The sequence below is a fragment of the Euprymna scolopes genome, chromosome 14 (genome assembly GCF_053919585.1).
Source record: "Euprymna scolopes isolate OS-2025 chromosome 14, ASM5391958v1, whole genome shotgun sequence".
Lineage (NCBI taxonomy): Eukaryota > Metazoa > Mollusca > Cephalopoda > Sepiida > Sepiolidae > Euprymna > Euprymna scolopes.
In genome coordinates, this window is record NC_136495.1 from 110,760,782 (window position 1) to 110,785,311 (window position 24,530).

The 24,530-nt window shown below is 33.1% G+C and overlaps 1 protein-coding gene across 1 annotated transcript in view; it reads left to right on the forward strand.

Annotated features, from left to right (window-relative positions):
• The window catches only part of LOC145292790 (WD repeat domain phosphoinositide-interacting protein 2-like), a 122,490-nt gene that overhangs the window by 31,797 nt on the left and 66,163 nt on the right, over positions 1 to 24,530 (forward strand). Inside the window, exon 2 of the mRNA XM_080138828.1 lies at positions 17,999 to 18,081. Within this exon, the coding sequence (XP_079994954.1) occupies positions 17,999 to 18,081 (83 nt within the window). The remainder of the gene's footprint in view (positions 1 to 17,998; positions 18,082 to 24,530) is intronic.

Consider the following 24,530-nt stretch of genomic DNA (forward strand, 5'->3'; position numbering starts at 1 on the left):
CAGTCGAGCACTTACCATGAAAATAACGATACATCAGAGACAAACTCGCAACATCTCTTCTGTGAGATAGAGGTTGCAGCGAAGAGAAAAGGACATCTCCTACGAGGCTACGAAGTCTATTTTGAACTCTATCAAGGCAGGACAAGTCCTTTCTAGCAGCTCCTGCCCAGATGTGGCAACAGTATTCCATCCTTGGACGTACCTGGCTCTTATATAGATAGAGAATAGCATCAGCAGTGAGATATTTACCGGATCGATAGAAAGATCCCACCATTTTTCCAGCGGCCTTGGCAACAGATTTGATGTACGTGTTCCATTTAAGATCAGGAGTAATGGTCAAGCCCAGAAGCTTGTCAAAACTTGAAGCCTCCTGAAGACGAGAGCCATTCATTTCATTTCACATAAACCGCTTTCTGTATATATTTATGTATGTGTATATATATTTGTTTAACAAAATTTTCTTAGGTATTCGAACTCCTGCAAAACTATATATTTGGGTTTTAGGGAAAATCTGTGCAAAAATGTGAAATTTAAAAAAATAAAATCTGCCAAATGAAAGTCAAACGACGGCATTACAAATATGCATGCATAACATAATAGCTATTGGTTTGTGTTTTAATTTTTTGCCTTACAGCAAACATGTCTTCATAGGTCAAGCATTAACGTCAAAGGAAAAAGTCAATCGTAAGCTAAATGTGTTGGTTTTGATTTTCGGTGGTGGCGCACAAGTCATTTTTTATTTTTTTACTTTTTAAATCATTACTATATATTGGGTCCAATATAATAATAAATACGAAATCTGCATTAATCAAAATATATTTAAGCATATTTTATAACGGGCAATGCCGGGCGGCCTGCTACTATATATATATATATATATATATAATTACAATATTTCAAATTATAAGTGTTCAAGAATGATAACTAATGAATCTAACGAGATTTTTAAGAGTACTAAATAAAAGAAGAGCAGGATATATTTTTATTAATATAAACAAATTTACAATGTCACGACACTGGACATGCTAATGTTTCAGACAGCTGGTCCTCATCAGCCAACTTAAAAAGGTTGCTTTCCACAGAAGAAACCAGTCCTCAAAAAACAATGCATTCAGAGCATTGCAGATGTCTGATGGAAAATATCAACTTATTTGAATGTCTCTTAACGGTTTCTAGACAATCTATGTTCTGTGCAAGGTGGAGGTTCCATACTAATGAGGTGAATTGTAACTGATCATACCATAGCTATATACAGTTTTAAATTGATGGCTGAAGAGCGGCTCACAAAAGTCTTGTTGAGTAATACCAAGACGCCCTCGGTTTTATTTATTAATTCTTTTATATTTTGTTAGGTAGTCATGACTTAAGGTCCAGAGATTACTTGAGGATAAGTGTTAGACAACTCAGTGATGATCAGTAATAGTGAAAATTGGGTAGGATTTGATTATTTAAGATTGCTTCACAAGAACGTGTTCACATTGGACTTGAAAACGACCATGTTGTAGTCAGCTGGGAAGCAGCCTCATGGTATTGCTCCAGTCAGGCAAATCTAGGAAAGAAACTTTACTCATGGAATTTTTGTTTAGTTTTCCTTACAGATAGTTAGGAAAATTGATAGCAGTTGTAGCTAGACGAGTGTTTGTCGTGATCATTATATGCAGGGGGGGGGGGTTATAGATTGAAGCTCAGTTGAACACCTACCATGAAAATAATGATAGAGCATAGATACTTGCAACGTCTCTCCTGTTAGAAAGCAGGAGTAAGGAGGAGGAAAGGACATCACCCACTAAATTTCGAAGCCGGTTTTGTATCCTTAACAATTCTAGACATGTTCCTTATCCAATGCAAATTGCTGTTCACAGTAATACCCAGGGATGTTAAGAAATGTATCAGATAATTAAAAATGTTTATTTTACTATTTTTTTTATATTTTTGTTTATTTATATTTTTGTTTATTTATATTTTTGTTTATTTATATTTTTGTTTATTTATATTTTTGTTTATTTATATTTTTGTTTATTTATATTTATTTTATTTTGATATTTATTTTATTTTTTGTATTTAACAATTTGAAATGAATTGTTTTTTAATGTTTAATTTTATTGAGATACATGTGAAATATGAACTGTAATTTTTGGACGAAAAAAAATTCTTCGTTAATAATATACAGTATAACTCCTATAATTTGAACATCCGCTTCGTTCAAATTAAAGGATGCTGTTCAAGTTTCGTGATAAAAAAAAAATTTGCTGCAGTTAAGTTTAATTTTCTAAGAATTAAGAAATAGTAAATGAAATTCATTGCTATATGATACTTCAAGTATATATTAAGTTGAATTTACGATATATTGCAAGTAAAAATTGTTAAATATTATTACCAGGAACAAAAACATTGAAAATAAATCTACTCTTAATGGTTAGGTATTTATTACCTAAGTTATCATTTACAGAAATCATACATGTATGTAAAATACAGTTTTTTTTTTTTAGTTATTCATTGAATGAGTCTCATTAGTTTCTATTTTCAGTGATTGAGCTCTCGGGCGCTGCCATTGTATTCTGTAAGCCATCATGAAAATCTACAATTTCTTGGTTCTGTAGCTTTATGATTATATCTCTTCGGAGTGACATTGCTTGCAAAACATAGTTGTCACTAAAGTAAGGACTTTTTTCTAGAAATTTTATAACCGTCTCCATAAACTTTACTGCATCATCCCATGATATTGCTTCATCAGAGTGTTCTTGGTTATTTACATTAGGGTCAAGAGAATGGGAGCTGTCGCTATTTTCATCACCATTACTGCCTTCAGGATATTGATCAGTATTTCCTCATCTTGTTGCATCCACATTTCAACATCATTTGCATTAAGTGATTTAAGAACAGCATGGTTGGTCAGTAACCGTTTGGTTTCAAGAATTTTTTCTAGACCAGATGCATTCTCTGATTCTTTCAGTTCAGAAGCCTTTGATGCTGGGCATAATTTACCCCATGCTTTTGTTAATGTGCTTGCTCGAACTTGATTCCATGCACTCGCGAAAGAAAATATGGCATCTTTGATAGTAAAAATGGCGCTGAAAATTGCTTATACTCACAGTATTATTTATCATATACAACATGAAATCATTTCTGTAGAAACATTTTAAGTTTCAAATAATCCCTTGATCAATAGGTTGGATGAGAGAAGTCACATTAGGTGGTAAGTAGCACACAAAAATATTCCCGCAAAATGGCACTAGTTCTGATTCCGGAGGATATGCTCTACAATTGTCCAACAGAAGCAAGCACTTTGAATCAGGTTTACCTAATTCAAGAAAACGCCTCTGGACAACTGGCACAAATTCTTGCAAAAGCCATTTTTTTAGTAACTGTTGATTCATCCATCCATTTCGTAAAGAATAATAGGATACTGGCAAAGGCGAAACTCCTTTCAATGCTCGGGGACACTTTGATTTGCCGATGACAAGAAGCTTAAGTTTATGAGTTCCAGAAACATTAGCGCGTACCATCACTGTTAGTCTTTCTTTATTTAATTTGAATCCTTTTATTTTCTACTCCTCGGATCCGGCTAATGTTTTTGTAGGTAAGCACTTCAAATTTACGCCACTTTCATCAGCGTTATAAACATCCTCTGGTGTTAAACCATAATCGGCAATTATCGTCTTGAATTTGTCACAATAATTTGATGGTGCGTGTGTATCAGCAGACCGTTGTTCGCCTGACATTGTTAATTGTCTTATACCATGTCTACTCTTAAAGCTCCTAAGCCAGCCTTCACTGATTTTCATATCTTCTGCGATATTCAACTCTTCCTTAAGAGATTTTGCTTTAGCAATTAACATGGTCTCGGATATTGCTACACCTTCATTCCGTTTTGCTACAAACCACTCATGCAATATTCGATCGAATTCAACTTGCTTTGGTCTACGAAGAGTCCTTTTTTTGACATGTCTTTTATTTGGAGAGAAAGGATCAGCCTTTAATATTTCCTCCTTTTTCTTTTTGATGTAAAACAGTGTACTTCTTCCACTCTTATAATCTCTCAATATAGTGCTATTTTCAACTCCAGCGTCTAATTTTTCTATAATTTGACGCTTTTCGAGTAAAGTCAGTGTCACTTGTTTTCTTTAAGAGTTGCAAGCCATTGTGATGGGTTGTTTTACACTATTTTAAATATAGCAATCTGAAAAAAAAAAATTAGTTAGTGTAAATTAATTATCAATAGCTAATCTACATTAATTACATAGTACCAATATTAACATTTCCGCACGATATCTGACTAAATCATGTAAATAGTTTACTGCAACTCTGCTAATTTCAATGACGAGACAGTTCAAGTTTAGAGAAAGTCCAAATGAGAGGAAGTCCAACTTTAGAGGAAGTTCAAATTAAAGGAGTTTTACTGTATATATTAAACATTCACTCGGGTATTTTAAAATTAGAAAATATTAAACAATGTTTATAAAATAGAAATACTAAATTTCTAAAATCATTTTTGTACATTTACATATTTACTAAATATGTATGTTAAAAAAACATTTGAGTATTTGTAAAAAAGGAAAACATTCTAGAACGTTTAATTTATTCTATAGCTATAAAAAATATTTTTGTAGATAAACATTTTAATGAAAAAAAAAAAAAAATTCAACATTTTCATATTTGAACAAAAAAAAGCACAGGGGCCACCAGTGAGGGTGATGCTTTATCAACAAATGCCTCGTCTCAGTTAACTTATTTTTTCACCAAGATCATCTGGTGAATTTTCTAACAAAACCTTTGTAATCTATATATCTATACAAGTGAAAATGTCTGTTTGTCTGTCTGTATGCATACACTTCCCTACCAAATAACTCTGTCAATTTTCAGTCTACAGACTCGAGATTTGACATAAGGGGTATTGAGATTTGAGAAAATCTTTTTAATCGGTTTTTGGCCAGAAATTTGGCTGTTAAGGGGTCAAAGTTCAACGATTTGACCTTTGAAAGCTCTACCAAACTCCTCTGCCAATTTTGGGTCTAAACACTTGAAATTTTAGATATAGGTTATTTGGACATGATCTAACTTTTATAATTTGATTTGAGCCCAAAACAAATATTAAAGGGTCATAATTGGGGTCAAAGCTTTTTAAAAAATTAACCTCTGCGGTCTCTACCAAATTACTCAGTAAATTTTTGTTCTAAAACATTTGAAATTTTACATAAAGTGAATTCAGACATAAGGCAAGCTTTTTAATTTCCCCCCCCCCCTGAAAATTTGCCTTCCAAGTGGTCAAAGTTTAAAAGATTTTACCTTTACGGTCTCTAGCAAACTATTTAGCCAATTTTGGGTCTAAACATTTGAAATTTTACATAAAGAGTATTCAGACATGCAGCAAGATTTTTAACCAGTTTTGGGGCAAAAATTTGGCTGGCAAGAGGTCAAAGTTTACAGAGTTGACCTTTACAGACTCTACCAAACTCCTCCACCAATTTTGGGTCTAAACACTTAAAATTTTAGATGTAGGTTACTTGAACATGGGTCAAACATTTTAATTTAATTTGAGCCCAAAACAAATGTTAAAGGGTCAAAATTGGGATCAAAGTTTAAAAAATTTTACGTTTGCAGTCTCTAACTTTTCTTTATGGTAGTTAAGGAAGCCTATTATATAGAAAGGGATTACCGTACATAATCACACTTTTTAATATATACATATGCATATAAAGTTATGAACAGTACATAGGGCCCGAGCAAAGCCGGGTGAAACTGCTACTAATTAATCATCTACAAACATATGAAGAAAAGGAAAAAAGATGAACTGATGATAGTTGAAGTTAATGAAAGTACCAATGCTGATATAGAAAAAATACTTTTACTTTATGATGAAGTGTCTAAAATTATCATAAAGGGAGACCCAAATGTCCAACGCACTGTTAAAGTATGAAACTCTGAGGAAGATATTTGATGATAGAGAATTTTATGCCACAAAAAAAAAAAAAAAATCATTATAAACTTCTTTGCTTAAATGTTTCTTTACTTATATATAAAAAGCACTGTGTGTGTGTGTGTGTGTGTGTGTGTGATAGAGCTTATTCGCAATGGACTCCAAAACAGCTGGGCTGATTTGAAATTTCATACAAATGTACTTTGTCTGGGAGTATTCTTATATAAGCATGTCAATGGCATAATCACGTTGATACACTGGTTCTCGTCAGATCACTGAAGTTAGGCAACGTTAAGCCTGGTTAGTACAAAATGGGTGACCATTTGGGAATTCTAAGCGCTGTGTGCTCTCCACTTATCTTGGCATTTGTTTTCAATCGTCCTGAACATATATATACTCCACTTGCCACTTCTATTTAACAATGTTGATTCAAGAGAGGTGTGGTTGGAGTTTGCGCACCTCTTGCTAAAAAATTCACACGTCGGTACCCTCACAATATCTATAGTTTGTCAAGACTGAAGGAGACTTTAAAATTCTTATAGGTTTTGTATCAGAATGCCTTCAATAAGTATCAAAAATCAATAAGCAAACAAATCTGATTAAAGAAAGAACAGTTCGATTTTGACCAAAGTTAACACTTATACCTAGTATCTCAGTGCATTTGAGAAGTTTTCTCATCGCACAAGCACTGCGTAGAGTGCAGTGCAGTGGATCCCCTACTAAAGCAGACAATGAATCGATTTGATTGAATGATAGGCAGTTTCATCAATTTCAATGACAAAAAATGTAGAGAAAGTGTGGAACATTCGTTGATCATCATTCAATCCTTGGTTACATCAGGTCTCCCTGCTATTATTAATATATAAGAATAACTACAAATGGCTGTTTGTTTGTGTGTAACAAAGTTATTTTGAGATAGTCAATTAAAAAAAAAATGTTTTTTGTTTATCATCTATGATGATAAAAAAAAAGCCACTTAAAAATCTGATGGTTGTAAGTGATGTCAGATACTGTGTTGGGCTAAAGTTATGCCTTTCAATTGCTAGAATAATTACAGAGCTGAAAATATACTCGGTCTTTAATTCCTAAGTTAGTTTAGTTTTCTACAAATATTTCATTAAAGTTGACATAAAGGTTATTTATTGTGATATCAAATTTTTTTTTTTTTTTTTTACTGGAAAATTGTTTTTTCGTCTGTTTGAGGGATTTGCTTGTTCAATTGATTATTATTCATATTTTCTTTGTCGGGTCAAAGGTTAATGATTAACTATTGTTAATCAGTGCCAACAAAAATAAAAAATGACCAAGGAATGTTTCCACTCTGACATTTTGATATTTTTAAATTTTAGTTTTTTACTTTTCATAAATAATTGGAACAAAATGCAAAAGGATACAAATATAGATCTTATATCATTTGTTTAGAAACTTTTTCATTTATTGATTTGTTTACTTTTTTGTTTCATTTTACTGTTTATTACAAAAAAGTAAATTATATAAATATAGTATTCTTGTGTTCAGTCATTGATTGCGCTTATCAGATTATGACCGATTCTATTCCACAAGTTTTATAGTATCAGAGATGCAAGTTTCTTCAGAAAAAAACAAAAAAAAAACAAAAAGAAAATGGAGCAATAATAAAAATAAAAAATGATATAGAGCCAAACAAAGAAAAATAAGAATTTAAAGCGAAATCGCTTTAAATTCTTATTTTTCTTTGTTTGGCTCTATATTATTTGTCTTCCTAAAGTTGGTCGTATCTCAGGCTGTGTTGACTATATATTGGAAGTGTGCAAGGAAAGTCTGAGATTGAGGTTCTTGTGGAAAGATATACTGATCTGTATTGTGACTCAGAAACTTTAGTGAGAGATAAATCTAGAAGAATAATTATGTGGAAGAATGCAAGATGCAAGGTGTCCAAAAAGTCACTTAAGTGTTTTGAACTTAAACAGAATCTTTATTTTTTATATCTTTCTGTAATTTTAACACAATCTGACTAAGACATTGGGAAATTAGAAATAAATAAAATAAAATGCAAAATTCAATCTTTATGAAAAATGTCTTTTAAATGTTGTCTATGTTCAGCTTCGCATATTTGTGCTCTCTCCAAAACATTCATGACAGATTGCAGAATATGGATTGCGATTTAACTCCCTTATTTCGTTCCTGATGTTTTCCTTGAGTTCTTGCAAGGTTTGAGGTTTAACATGGACTCTTTCAATGTTTTGAATTGTTTTGTGACTTGGGCTATCTCTTACAAAAATGCCGTCGATAAGCTCTTTGAGTAAAAAAAAACAAAAAAAAAACCCTGATTTTAGTAAAACAATTTCACAACTTGCATACGTTATTTAATGCTATACTTATCCAAAATTAATTTCCAAAATATTATCTGTAAAATATCTGAAATAGAGAAAAAAAAAAATCATTAATGGTAAAATGACAAAGATTTTCAACCCTTCATGACTTTTTGGGCAACCTGTATAAGTTGTATTGGATTGCTAATAAAAAGGGTACAGTCGGTGTTGACATTTTTATTGTGGAGAAATGGATAAAGTGATTAGAATTGTGTAAGTGAGACAGTCATACCAATGAAATTGATGATTGTCGAGAAAATTTTCACAGCTATATCTGTTCATGCACCATAATGTCATCCATTGTCTTGTGGGGTGGGGAAGGCTTTTATGCAACACAAGCCTGCTTCATTGGTATCTGCTTTAAGTGATATCTATTTTCTAATGTTCAGCAAACCGGAATCATTTCTTTTTTTTCTTTTTCTCCAAATGAAATTTAATTCGAAGATATGATACAACTACATAAGAAAAAAAACCTGTTTCTTAAGTGACCTTTGACTGCAGACATTTATCTCTTTTGAGATGTGGATTGATAATTTGTACGTCTTTTTTTTTTTTTTTTAATATATTTAAACTACTATTCTCATCTTGAGTGTTATTCTCACAACGTTTTATTGCAGAGAAATGTAACCTCCAACCTTCTCCAGGTGTATCTTGTCAAACGCGGTAATTTTCATGTAATTCCGAACGGAACGCTTTTTTTAAATCCACAATGCTCTTGGTCTGTCAGCCATGACTGGATAGAAGTCTTAAGTAATTGTATCGCCTGATTGAACCTTCAAACACCAGAAGAGCGTTACTTGGAATTGAATTTTTACTTAGTACTTTATCCATTATGTCGCATGTCTTGACGGAATGAAAGCATGCTATTCCTATAGATTAAATAAAGGGTTTAATTCGAAATGCTGTGCATATTCTATTCTACATCTGTAATGTAATCGTTCCAAAAATTTCCTGTTTTAACTCCCAAAAAGTTGAAGAGCTATGAAGACGGGAGTATTACCATTAAAACAAGCAATCTTTTTGCTCCAGAATTTATTTTTCTACATGGTCACCACCATTCGTAATGCACTTTTGCCAGGAATTCAATGACGCATCTCGACTTCTGACCCATCAACATCTGCAACAGAGAGATGAAACTTTCAGATTATGAAAACATGAGTTCAATCATGCAATCCCTCTCTGATCCATTTGGGCAGAATGAAAAAAAAGGCATTACTTTTGGAACACCCCCCGTATTATTATACCAAGAACGTTCATCCGCTCTTTCAACATGTTTATACTATTTGAAGTCTCCTGTTCCACACTTATATCCTTATATTGTTCAAAGTTAATCTTCCTTTGAGGTCACCAGATCTAAAGCTGTTTTTAAGTTTAATACATTGCACATTTTCTGGTAATTCAATTCAATATTTTGACAAGATGCATTTGAAGGAGGTCAGAGGTTACATTGGCCGCAACGTTACAGGAATAATTCAAGATGAGAACAGTAGTACGATAATCCAACTTATACAAATTGTTATGGTTTATTGTCAAAAAAAAGCCATGAACCAAAAATCAATATTGTGATGAAACCAGATGTATAACATTTTAAGAGTTTGCATTGATGTACATGGCCATAACATTGTAGCAGTTCTTTGATATCTTCACATCCGTTTTAAGTATTTATACTGTCGGTGATATATAAACTCACCCTCTTTCCAGCTATTGGTAAAATGATAATTTGTGTTCAAATTATCGTATGCAATAAATAACCCAGAAGAATTTGGTTGCCGTTAAACAGAAAAAGGCAGAACTAAACGTGCAAACACATTTCAAGATGTAACACTGCATAACGTATTTAAAAAAATTTTTTTTTCACTTATGAGATTGGATATCTTTTCTCATTTTATTGATAAAAGTGACAGCATTTTCCCCACTCCCACCCTTTCCTTATCCTATACTCTCTTCCTATTCACTTCTCTCCTTCTCTCTGTCATTGATTTGTGATAATTATTTTGAAATGCATCCGTGCATCTATGAGTCTGTCAGTTGCTCTGTGAAACTGCAACACTAAACGTACATCTTAAGCTGACAGATCTTATTTTAAACTAGCGGGGGTACCCGGCATTGCCCGGGTGAGGTGTGTGTGTGGGGTCAAAACTAAATGGAAAATAAGCGAATGTAATAACCCTGTTTAAATATAACTGGGTTTTTTTAATCGGGAGGAGGGGGTAGGGCAGCGAACGTGATGTAAAATAAAGAATAAGTGAACGAAAAAGAAATGGCACAAATAATCCTGTTTAAATGTTAAAACTTTTTTAAAAAATCTGAAAAACAAAAACAAAAAAAAAAAACGGCGAACATGATGGAAAAATATATTAAAAAAAAAAAAAAAAAAAAAACGAACAAAAAAATGGCATAAATAACCCTGTTTTAATATTAAAACTTTAAAAATCGGGGAAAAAAAAATGATATCTGATATTTTGTCACAAACGTGCAATCTAAAGATAACAACGCTGCCACTATAATGTATAATGACTGGTCTATGATTGCGTGAGCGAAGTTGGGTTGTTTTTTTTTTGTATTTAAACTAATTCAAGAATGTTTTTTTGTGTATGCGTGTTTGGCTAAATTGTCATGAAGGAACGATTTTTTGCTACTCCTTCCTGTAGAAAACTGCCCAATTGAGGGTGAAGGAATTAATGTCTTCGTCCGAAGGGTCAAGCTTCAAAACGATACCCATCTCCTGGAAATCCGCCGCTTCTGTGGAAAGTTTTAGGCAGACATACAAACATACATCCATTTAAACAGATTTTTGCCCTTTATATTATAGATGTGCAAAAGCATCTCTAGAAGAATATTTGTCATGTTTAACGTTGTTTGGATTGACAGTGTATCAACCATTTTAGGGGGGGGGCTCTTTAATGTAGACGTCTTTTTGTATTTAGTTCTAAATATTTTCAAATATTTATGATCTTTGTTTAGCAACATTCTCTGCTGTTCATGACCACACCCCACTCCCATGCATCGTTCTTGGTTGCATCACTCCTTATTTATCTATTTCCCAAATGTTATTTTCTTTAAAACATGAAATGAAGCACAGTTTTTATAGCCCTTAATTTCTTAATTTACATTTATTTGGACTTAATCTTCATAGTAATGGAATTTCTGAATACCTCAACAAATCACTTTTATTCTGTATCTTTTTTTTTTTTTTTTTTGTATCCACACCCCTACCCCTTCATCTCATAAGTTAGCTTTTTTTCTTTTTTTTTTCTTTTTTCCCTGTTTTATTTGTTCCTGTTATGTATCAAAATTAATCCATGTAAAAACATTAAACATACAGTTTATCATCATCATCATTATAACATCCGTTTATGTTGGCATTCACTGAACGGCTTTAAGAAATTGACCTCTGAACTAATCTATATCTGCCCAGGTCTTTATTTATCCCTCTTTCTCTAAAGTCCATCCTTATCACTTCCTACCATGTTTTCTTCGTCTTACCCTGTAAACTGAACTTGCAACATTTACTACTTGACGTTTTCCGAGAATCGTTCCAGAAGTAAAGCCTACTATTTGTTTTATATAAAAAAAAAGTTGAGCTATGAAGATGGGAGTGTTACCATTAAAACGAACGACCTTTTCTGCTCCAGAATTTGTTTTTCTACATGGTCACCATCATTCGTAATGCACTTTTGCCAAGAATTCAATGATGCATCTCTGCTTCTGACTCATCGTCAATATCTGCAACAGAAAGATGAAACTTTCAGATCATGAATGCATAAGTTCAGTCATCATAGCAATGTAATTTGCTGTCCTGTGATCCATTTGAGCGAAATGAAAAAGGTATTAAATTTGGAATTCTAATAATAAATTTGGAGTATTATTATCCCAAGAATGTTCATCCATTCTTTCAACATGGTTATATTATTTGAAGTCTCCTGTTCCACACATTGGAATCTTAGCAAGATATCAATCATACCAGTTATTATAGGTGCCACAGGGTTTATGAAGAAGAACCCGAAGTCCTACCTAACTAATATTCTTGGTTAATCAAGTGAAAAAGAGATCCAGACAATTGCACTTAAGGGAACAACGAGGATACTAAAAAGAGCTCTTGGTTGGTTTCAATAAAAAGCAGGGCAATGTTGGCAGCTGGTTTGGCTGTCCCATATCCAGCATTACAATCTTCAAAGGATGAAAATTAAAAAAAAAATAAATAAATCAAAGTTAATCTTCCTTTGCGGTCACCAGATCTAAAGCTGTTTTTAAGTTAATACATTGCACATTTTCTGGTAATTCAATTCCATATCATTTTATGGTTTTTATTTGGTCATTAAAAATTCTGCACATTCTTAAACATCAGATTTCCACAAAAAAGATTCCTGTGTCAATCAATGTTTTAAACCTTTTTTGTATATAAAATGCAATTGTTCTGGCCAGCTTTATTGTGTAGTTGACTTTTTCAATTGTATTTTTCTATTGATATGGACTATGTGCATTACTCGTTTATTCTTTGTAACTGGTCGCAATGTTAACAATTTGACAACATTGTTTATTAGAATTCTTGAACGATAGATGAACAATAATTTAGAACAATTATTTTATTTATCTAATGAAACATTACGGAAAATGAGAACGTATTTTGAAGCATCTTTAAAATTTGAATTTTGAAAATTTTAGCAAAACAAGGTGATATTTATATGGGAGATTAATATGAAACACCTCATCTCTGAAGATGTGATTTATTCTAAAAAAAAAAATTAAGATAAAAAAATTGATATTTAAAAAACAATGGCTTATAACGCCTTTGTGCAAAATTTCCAAAAGTATTGGAGCATATTTAATAATTAGGGATACAATCCAGTTCTACATGGTAGATTAAAAACAGTCCCCCTCCACTGAAACACTCATATACACACACACACACACACAGTTGCACACCACAACCAAGAAAAGGTAGACACCCCCTCCCCATTTATTTTTTTTATGGAATTAAATTCTACCAAAATGCATTTCGGTTATTTTATAAACAAGTCCACCATTTTATTCTATTAAATTTTAAGTTAAGAACAAAGCCTCCATTTGAAGCACGCATACTCTACATTCAAGCACAGAAAACAGTGAGCACTCTCATTTCGAAATAACTTTTTGCAATTTTTTTCTTTCATTCAAAACATGCCAATATGGAAAAAAAACAAAAACAAAACAAAAACAAGAACAAAAAAGGTGTTAAACCAAATATGATAATTATGGACAAATGCTTAGCATTTTTGGTCTGTTTAATGTTTGTCATTTTTTGGTTTGTTCAATTTTCCTGGGCAACACCGGAACATGGATCCTACTATTTTAATGAATGTAATTTGGTCCTTTCTAAAGTAAGAACAAAATAACTTTTATTGTATTTAATACATTTTACGTCAATACAAGATTGTGGGTTGGCTCCATGGTCAGTCTGTTTTTATGTCCACAGATTAACAGCTGATTAATATCAAATGGTTTTGTGGTGTGATCTAAGGGATATATATTATTCCAGTAGGATGGGCATGGGCGGAGGGTCAATTCAGTTTCCATAAGTCTCAGAGACATATCGGTCATACGGTAATAGACTGTTTTTGGTTAGATTTGTTTGTCGTTTGGTACAAGAGAACACATATCATTGTAACTTCTTAAAATAAAACATTGTTACTTGTCTTAAATTGGAGTTGTGGCTTTATTTAGAGGGAGGATCCTTTTTAACACCAGTGACAGACTGCATGATTGATTGCATCAAAGGAAGACAACAAACTGACTAATACGATGCGTGCATTGAACACCTTTAACTAGATTCACACAGCAAAAGATATACATAATTATATTGGTTTATAACTACTACACATTAAAAAAAAAAAAAAAAGAAAGCAATACAAATGTCAGTGAGTGAGTGTATACCTGCAATGGATACCATGGTTCCCGAGTATGACAGAAAGATTCCTGAATTCAGCAAGGTACACCTGAAGATTGGAGGTTACATCGGCCAAAACGTTGTGAAACTAACTCTCAAGATGAGAGCAGTAGTCTTCATTTAGTAAAAATTATTACTCCTCATCTCAAATTCAGAAACATAAGAAAATATCTGATTATACAAATAGATTTGCCTTTTTCCTTTATTAGGTAGACTTTTTTGTGATGGGATGGATATATATTTACAACTAACAGGGGGCGCTTAGCTTTGCCAGATCATAAAATATGCTTAAATATGATATTTTGATTCATGCAGATTTTGTATTTATTATTACGGAGCAAATTCTCTATTGAATACTACATTGTACCTAATATATAGTACTGATTTCAAAAGTTACAAAAAAAACAAAAAGACTTGGATGCTATCCACTAGAATGCAAACCAAAACATTTAGCACTCCAGCCGTGCTCTCTACTGATGTAGCTATTGAGAGATAACTAAGAAAGCTTTAATATTAAACGATTTGAAGAAATTGAATTTGGACATGCACAGAAAGGAATGAAAATATGTCTGCAATTTGAAATGAACATTTTGTATTTCAACTTGCCGACATATTTCTGTACGCGTTATTCATCCATCCAAACAAAGATTTTACTCGTTATAAACCATTTTTGATGTATGATTACTATTTCCTGTTAATTTCAGTGTTATGTGACTAAGAGTTTATCGGTTAAATATTTTCACACAGACAGACACATATATACATCTACTGTCTTATTTATATAGAATAAATACAGTTCTTTAATTTATCCGGCACTTTATTATAAACTGTGGCAAAATGCTGTGATGCCAATATTCATTGCTGCAGTGTCCTTTAAAAAAAAAAAAAAAAAGTCGTGTCAAAGGCAACTTTTGACGGCATTAAAAAGATTTGAAAGTTTTTTTTTTTCTTTTTTTTTTTTCCTAAAATTATTTTTTGAATTCGAAAACATACGTCATCACCAAAACCCGAAAATCTATTCACCCTGTGCATGCTGGTTTCGTTTTTGAAATTGAACCCCCTCCCACTACAAATTACATCCTGTTGAAAAATGATGAAACGCAAGAGAATACTTCCGGAACTATCAAAAAATGTAACAAATTATTGAAACCCAAATTTTTGGTTTTTAATCAATAAAATTTTTTTTGTTTTTGTTTAATTTTTATAAAATATAAAATACTGTACATTCAAAAATACGCAACCAAATAAAAATCAAAACCTAAAATGACGTCACCTGATCCCAGGCAACGTCGGATAGGTACAAATAGTTTATGATTTCAGGGATACACTTAGACCCAGAGTAGTACATTAATGTTAAATAATACAAATGTAACGTTAATGTACTACTTTGAGCCTAAATGTATCCCTAAAATCATATAATAAACTATTTGTACCTATCCGACGTTGCCTGGGATCAGGTGAAGTCATTTTAGGGTTTTACTTTTATTTGTTTGTGCATTTTTGAATAAGCTAGACGAATTCTATTATTTTTTAATTGAAAACCTACCTTTGCTGATTGTTTTTATTTTTAGGTGATTATTTAAAAATGTTTCATATTCAGTTTTCTGGGCTGGACTAAGCAGCTTTTAAATAAATTGTAACTAAGTACATTATGATATTACCAATAACATGGTATAACAATAACAAATGAAATTATCTCGTCTGAAGCAAAGTTTTATTTGTCAGCTTAATATTTAAATCTGACTGCATACATCGATAAGATAACCTTGTGTGTTAGATAACTCGTGTCTTATTGTATCTGTTTATATATAACATTTTAAAAAGAATATTTTATTTTAATATTTTATATTAAATTGTTCAGTTATTGTCCAAATCTTCCACACTATAATAAAAGATCAATGTGTATTTATTTGTGTGTGTGTGTGTGTTTGTATACTTTTAGTCTATCTTGCAAAGGTGAGCAAATAAAACGCATACCTTTTTCTAGCCCCCAGGCACAACCATTTCAAGTTGTAAGGGGAAGTGAGAAAGCAAATAGCAAAAACCATCGCAGATTTACCCCACTGTCTGAAGTGATTTCAAAGAGTTGACAATCAGTATTATTATTTATTTATTTATTTTTTTTTTTTAACATCTTTCATCAACAGCTTTTTAGAAACCTCATGTAATGAAGACCATAATGGTATGAGGCCCGTAAATGGATTGTAACATTTAATGCTAGTAAGACTAAGCTGCTCTCCTTTAACAATTACAAGACTCCTCTCCAACCACTAATATCCATGACAAATAACACCCTACCTGAGAATTCTTCTTTCAAACTCCTCGGCCTAACATTTGCAGGCAATATGAACTCGAACAAATACATTGAGGACATTGTGAAGACTGTTGCAACGAAGGTGGGTTCCCTCTATCAAGCTAGAAGACTACTCACACCTGAGAATATCGTGTACATCTACAAGGCCACCATTCGCCCATGCATGGAGTATTGTTGCCACATCTGGACTGGTGCATCTACCATTAGCCTCTCCCTCTTTGATAGGGTGCAAAAAAGAGTTTTCAATCTAATAGGTCACACTTTGTCAACTATGCTCCAATCCCTGTCCCATCACTGCAATATTGCATCTCTGTGCCTGTTTTACAAATATTTTGATAGAATTTTTTGCATTTGTGCCCCCCCCTTAACATACATATCCCTGACAAACCTGTTTAGCAACAAAATCTTACCCCTTCACTGAGGTAACTAAATGCCAAAAAGCTTTCTGCTCTAATAATTTCTTCTCTTGAACAGCTAGGCTTTGGGATTCCCTTCCTGCGACCTGCTCCCTTGGCTGTATTGTACTGATATGCAGAAATTTAAATGTAACGTGAATGAACATCTTAATTTTTTCTGGGCATGGTCCCAAATAGTAGGCCCTTACATCCAAGTGGCAATATGCCTTGTTAAGGGTGAATGTGAGTAAAATAATAATAAAAAAAAAATGTATATATTTTTATGTCAGCATTTTAATGCTAATTCATCTTTTGTTCAATAGATTCTTTAATTATAATTTTGCTCTATTTTATCAATTCAAATCATTTTTATATTGAGTGCTAATGCAGGGCTCTATGGACAAACTTTTCTTTAGTTGACCTTTGACAACTAAGTATTTTCATTTACTAGCCAAATAGAAAAGTTACTAGCCAAACCCACATGATTTTTAGAATATGACCTCTTAGTTCTGTGACGAGTATGTACATCATAAAGATTTTTTTTTTTTAAGTGTAATTCTAAATATACAACAAATTTTATATTGATACTTGAAGGTATAAACATTCTAATTACTTCAGAGATTTTTTTTAAACAGCCTTCGTTAAAAAAAGTATTGTTCTATTAAACTTTAATTGTTTAAATAATTTAACTTTGTTCGTTTTATATATAAAAAAAAAAGTTGAAAAGATATTTTTCATTCAGTAGTGAGCTTTGGAAGATTGTCGGTGAAAGGAATACAATCACCAAAAGATAAGCATTCCATGATTTCTAGTCGCCACTTTGAAAAACCACATGCAAATGCAACTGTTTCACTTGCCATGTAATGTTAAGCAGAATATGAGTAATATAATAAAAAAAATGTATATATTTATTTTATGTCAGCATTTTGATACTAATTCATATCTTTTATTCAATAGATTTTTTAAAAATAATTTGGCTCTATTTTATGAATTCAAATCTTTTTTATATTGAGTGCTAATGTTAAGCAGCAACAACAAAGAATGCTTTACAACAGATGTAAAATTAATTCCTGCATATTTATTTTTAAATCTCAGATCACTTGCTGTTGGTGCCAAGACTGGGTACAAACTATTTTCTCTGGCACAGGTTGACCGACTAGACCAAATTTATGAACATGGTAAGTATTTTCATTTTTACTATTTTAGTGCATATAAGAACAGAGATGGATATGGGGGCCTCCCTGATACAGGATGGGGGTACACAGATTAAGATATTTTTGTGTCGATCTCTGTAAAACTGTATCCTCTCGCTTTCAGAGTGGAATTTTTCTCAGCAATTAAAGTACAAGCATTTATTGGATTGCATTTGGATTTTACTAACAGTGTTATGTAATCCTTGACTATCCTATTTCATAGTTACTCACAAGAACAGGCTTCTGTTATTGTCACAACAGGAACTCATTTTTTTATGTGTTCGGTAGTGTAGAGAATGGTAAAGTTGCATTATAGTTAACAGCTGAGAAATCGCAAAAAGAAAATATAACTGACTTTCACTGAATGCATTCAAATTTACTTTTCTACCAGCTTGTATAATTTTAAAGTGTGGAAATTGATTGTAAGATTCATTATATCAGAATTTAATTTTGTTAAGTTAACTTTTTTTTAGGCGTTCATTTAAGTTCAGATAATTTTATACTGTAAATATATTTTTTAAATGGCTTACATTGACACTAAATTTCTACTAAAGTTCAACAAGCAAGTCAAATCTAAATAAGTGCAAAATTTAGCACTAATAACAAATTTTTTTTTTTTTTTTTTTTTTTTTTTTTTTTTTGCAAGGAGCCGCCACATATCAAAGCCCGAAAGAGGATAAGAGTTAATGAGTATACAGTCACTGAGACAACAGTGTAGTAAGCGTTAGTAGTGGAAAATTGGATTGAATTTGATTATTTAATGGGACGGCTTGACAAGAACATTGGGACTTGAAGACAACCATATTGTAGTGAGCTGGAAAGCAAGCCAGCGGAACAGTTCTACAGGCGAGCAGTCCGAAGTCAGTTTTGAACTCTGTTAAGGCAAAATAGGATGTTCTGACAGCTCCTGTCGAGATGTGGCAACAGTACTCTATTTTAGGACATATCTAGTATCCACAGTTTCAATATGAAAAGTAGTAGAAGCATTAAAGTAAGAAATTGATCATTTTATTTGATTAAAGTCGTCTGGTAAGAAAAAAAAAAGTAAGCACCTATTTGTGTATATTTTGGTAAAATTCGGAATGTCAAAAATTAACTGTTCTCATCTTGATTGTCATTTTCATAATGTTTTGATGTAACCTCCGATCTTCAAGTGTATCTTGTCGAACTCTGAAATGTTTGTCGAACTTGAGAATCTGGACAGAATTTTTAGCAGAACTCTTTATTTACTTCACGCAAGTTCTTGAAAAAATCAGTTGTAAAAGTGACCTTCTCCTGAAGGTTGAAGGTTCAATTCTCAGTGTGGGCGACCGAAAAATGCAATTGCAAATTACTTAGGCCCTCTATCAAGTTATGGTTGATGGAACGAGAGCATACTACCCCCATGAAGTAAATAATGGGTTCCATCCAAAATTCTGTCCAAATTTCCAAGTTCGATAGAAACATTCCTGAGTTTGACAAGAATCATCTGAAGAAGGTCGGAGGTTATATCGGTTGAAACGTTGTGAAAATGACACTCAAAATGAGAAAAGCAGTTCGAAAAATTCAAATAATGCAAATAACCAATCCTAATCTAAAAAATTCGGAAACGTAACGTCAAAAATTGATTTGCTATTCATTGTTCATAGTCGGAACAGTTGATACAAATCTATGGATACCTATTCCTGAAAAGCCTCCTTTCTTTAAATTTAGTTTACTTTATTTTTGCAAAATACTTGATGGAAAAAGAAATATAAGAAAACTGCATGGAGATTGACCATGTATCTCCTCGGTCTCCTGGATCCACCTCTGAAGAACAATTAGCACCATTTTATTTTAGACTAGCAAGGGGTACCCGGCGTTGCTCGGGTGTTTTTCGGGGTATGTTGAAAAACCCCGGAAATGTGAAAAAAAAACGAAGCCTTCACGACGCGCAGTTGGAAAATAGTAAAGTGTTAAAAAAAAAAACAGGTGCGCGTTTTTGATTAACGATAAGTATTTAGCAGTTACGATTTTGTGCGGGACAGTTTTGAATGAGGTGAATAAATCGGTTTGTTTGTCTTTAAAAACCCGCTCCCTGTTTATTAGGAGGAGCGAAATGAAAGCTACAGTCTGATATGATGAAGTCGAAATTGAACAAACGTTACTGAGCTCTCTTGAGACAACTGGCTTTCGGCCTGTGATTAGTCGAGTTTTGCTTTTTTTTATACCGAAAACTGAATGTAACGCGTGCCGATGCGGGGGGGGGGGGGGGGAAATGTGTAATAATTAACGTTTGAAAGTCAATAAAATTAGACAGGCGAGCTCCGTGGATAACTGTGAGATATTACAATTTATAGATGATATAAAAAGTTTTAAGAAGTTGTGAACCGAGCAAGCGCTTCTCTGAAAGAAGCCTTTTGTGGACATCGAGGAAAAGTGTACATACATACATACACACACACACATACATTTTCGCTTTTATATATATAGAAGATTAGCAAAGCCAGGGAGATGTTATATCACTTTTTTTTTCTTTTTTTTTTTATGTATTTTTAACAAAAATTTGATTATTTTATTTTTATTTTTTTTTCATTTCAACTTATTTTTAGATTTTTGACAATTTATTTTAGCAAAGATTTGATTTTTTTATTTACAAAAACAGATTTTTTTTGTTTTAAATTTTATTTAGGAATAGAAATGAAAAAAACATTTTTGTATTGGCAAGTTAAACGAAAATGATTTTTCCATTGGTATTTGTGTTTCATGGTTAACATTTTTTTTATTTGGTCATTTGTTTCTTAACATTAAAAAAAGTCAGCTAAAAAATCTGAAAATATTTTGATATAATAAAAATATGTCTATATACATTCTCCAATTTCACTTCAATATTTAAAACTAATTGTAAAAAGAAAGTAAACAAAATGGCACAAAAATGTTTATGTATTTACATATTAGGTTAAAAAAGATAGTACACCAAAATGCAAATTCATCCATTTTTTTTTTTTAAACTTTAGCGGTGAAATTGCCATTTTCATTCTTTATTAAGGTCATTGACTAAGGGACATGACTCAAACTTTAATTCAAGTAAGGAAACAGTAAAATAAGCCCCCCTCCCTTCATCATGTTTATAATGGCTTTTTAAATCTGGATAGCAATTTTTTAAAAACAAAAATGCTGAATACATTTTTGTAAATTTTGAGATACAGTAATTTTTTTTACCTTATAGGTAAGTATATAATAAAGGGTTTGTGCAGTTTTTTTTTTTTTTTTTTTTTCTTTTTTTTTTTTATATTGGTGTTAATCTGGAGAAGCACAAAAACAAAAGCCAAACAATTGAACTATTATCATCTACTTGATTTAAATCTTGTCTTTATCTGTGTTATTTCATCAAATTAAATATGTTCATTGGCTGTGGTTGTTTGCAAGATGTTTAGTCTAAACATAGGATTTTTATGTTTAGTTTATATAAACTCTGATGACCATTGTAATCGATTTCATAGGAATAGAAGCAGAATAATAGAAATAATTGTGTTCAAAACTTCTCATTTGTGGTCAGCATTCTTTTTGTTTCACCCCAAACAAGACCTATTGCTACTTGGTTGTGAGGGACTGCTATTTGGGATCGTGTGTAACAAGAGATTGTGGGGAGTTGAGTCGCAGGATGTTTGTTCACATTACATTTAAACTTCTGCATATTAGTACAGACAGGGAAGCAGGAAACGGGAGGGGTATTCTAAATACTAAGGGAAGAAACTATTAAAGTACTTTCCGACATAGATCTCAACAGTGAAGGGATGGGATTTTGCTGCTTTTCAGGTTGGTTGGGAGTATGTACGTTGAGGGGACACAAATGCTAGGAGTTCATCAGAACATATTCCAGTAAAGTACTTATAAAACAGGCGCAAGGATGCAACATTGCCACAATGTGACAGAGGTTGGAGCTTGGTCGATAATCTGGACTTATTAAATTTGAATCTCTTTTTGGATTCTGTCCAAGAGTGAGTGAGTCGTGGTATATGCACCAACTCAGTGTGGCAACAATACTCCATGCATGGGCGAATTGTGACTTTGTAAAAATATAGAATGCTCTCTGGTGTGAGTAATTTTCTAGCATTCTTTACAGCAGACTTGGCAATGTCCTCAATGTATTTGTCACAATACATGTTGCCTTGAATGCTAAGCTGAGGGAGGAATTTAAATGAAGAGCTGTCAGATAGCGTGTTATTAGTCATGGCAATCGGTGGTTGAGAAGGTACCATTTGACTTTTTATGTAGAGTGGAGGATTTCTTCAGTTGTCTGACTTGCTATTTACTTTCTAATGTAAGTCCTTCTAATGCTTTTTCTTTGTGTTTTAAATAGAAGACTGAACTATCCCAAGTTGAAATTTTTACTTACATTTTAGCATCAAATAAATGGGAAAATAGAAAACGACATTGTCAATTTCAGTTTGATAATCAAGCAGGCCTCTTGTTAGAAAAAAAGTTGAAGAGTTTGAACCAAGTTTCAAATTTATTTCAATCTTGCAATATTTACCAAAAACTGGAATGAACATTATATGTGCGCACATACACACACAATATTTCATTTTAAACCGCAATACTTAAATAGGTTTTTTATTAGGGGAGTCGCCGCATATCAAGGGGGTGGTTTGTGTAGTTGTGGGTGTCGGTAAAGGCTTTTGCATTTGATTGGCTGCCGGCTTGCCTCCACTTCTTTGTGTTAGTTTGGCTATGATGTGCTAGTGATTTCGTTAGATGATTCTCACCAGTTTGCAAAAGGTAGGAGTAGAGGGGCATTGATGATGGTGCGTTTTGGGCCCTCACCATTTTGATGTCTTATCCATACCCTCATTCCAGTCTTGAGTGCTGGCAACTCTTTGTGTGGCACTTTTGAGCTTTTTTCATGTCTGTCCTACGTCAGACCATCTAGGGTTGAGCAGGTTTAGGTGGGTTGGAATATTGGTTCTAAGTTGTTTTCCCATGAGCAGTTTGCTTGGGTTGAGTTCATTGGGGTTGTTCTATAGCAGATTCTTTATGGCTTTTATGTAGGCCTCGGCTGCTCCGTTGCTTTGGGAATAATGTGGACTGTTTGTGATGTGCTGGAAGCCTCATTCAGATGCAAATTTAGTGAATTCCATGAATGTGTATGGAGTCTGTTCTCAGAATGACTGCTATTCCATGTCTGGCAAATATGGATTTCAGGTTTCTTAGCACTGCTTGAGAATTGATGGATGTCAGCAGGGCAATCTCTGCATATTCAGAAGTAAGCGACAGCTATTATGTAAGGTCGATCATTTAGTTAGAACAAGTTGGCGGCTATTGTGTGCCACGATCTTACTGGTAGCTTCGTTGTCATTAGTGGTTCTGCTGGTTAGTTTTTCAGTCTTGTACATGTTGTGCAGTTTTCCAAAATGTTCTTGTTTATGTCTGGTTTATGACAGTGGGACCAGGATGCAGATGCCATACATGACCAGTCTGTTTTCTGCATTGATGCTACCATGGTGGGTCCAGTACGGTTTTATTAAATTAGGGATGTTGGTTTTGGTAGGCCATCCATTCCTGATGCAAATATAGTTGCATACTTCATCCGCTTTGGTAGCAATGATCATTTGTAAAAGTACAGCTCCCAAACCATGAGAATGCATCCACTAATAATATGGTTCTTCTCCTCAGGTTGTATAATGACAGCACAGGAGTTGTGCACGAGGCTAATTTGATTACACTAAATGTATTTTGTATCGCTTCTTACATAAAGGTGTTTGTTGCTCACTAGATCGCATAGGGGTTTTGTCATCTCTTTCAAATTGGATGTATTTGCCCATTCGATTGACCCTTCCCAGAATCGGCAGGTTTCAGATGTGTCTGTTGGTTTTGGGAAGTTTGCAATCCCAGCAACTCTTCCTGGATTTGGTCAAAGGTCCTCAACACTCAGGGTTTGTCTCGGGGAATTTTAGTGATGTTTTTGATATCTTACATTTTTTAGGGTTAAGTGTGATACTTGCTGTCTTGATTCTCTTGTGTGTTGCGCTTGGTTGGGTATCATGCTCATGTTGGTTCCTGCCATATACAAGTATGTCACCCTGCACACATATGACATCATCTATGTTGATTAATATCTGTTGTATGCGATTTTGGTAGACCTCCATGGCTAAGATCCCAAATTTCCTCCATTTCCTCCATTCTCTGTAGTTCTGCCTTTGTTTCTTTCATTAGAGGTAGTGGTATATGCCATCGTGTTGGGATGGAATAAAGTTCTGCATCTGGTTTTATAAGAATATCATGTTTTCCAAATTTGTCAAGAGAATAATTTGGTTATTTCACGTCTTTGGTCATAGTTGCAGGTTATTTATGATATGCAAACTCGGATGTACGATCAATGACTGGTCTACCCAGTAATAGTTCTAAGTTGAGGATAAGTATTACCTGTTCTGTCTGTTTGTTGTGGTCAGCGATTGTTACCGTTGTTTTCCCTG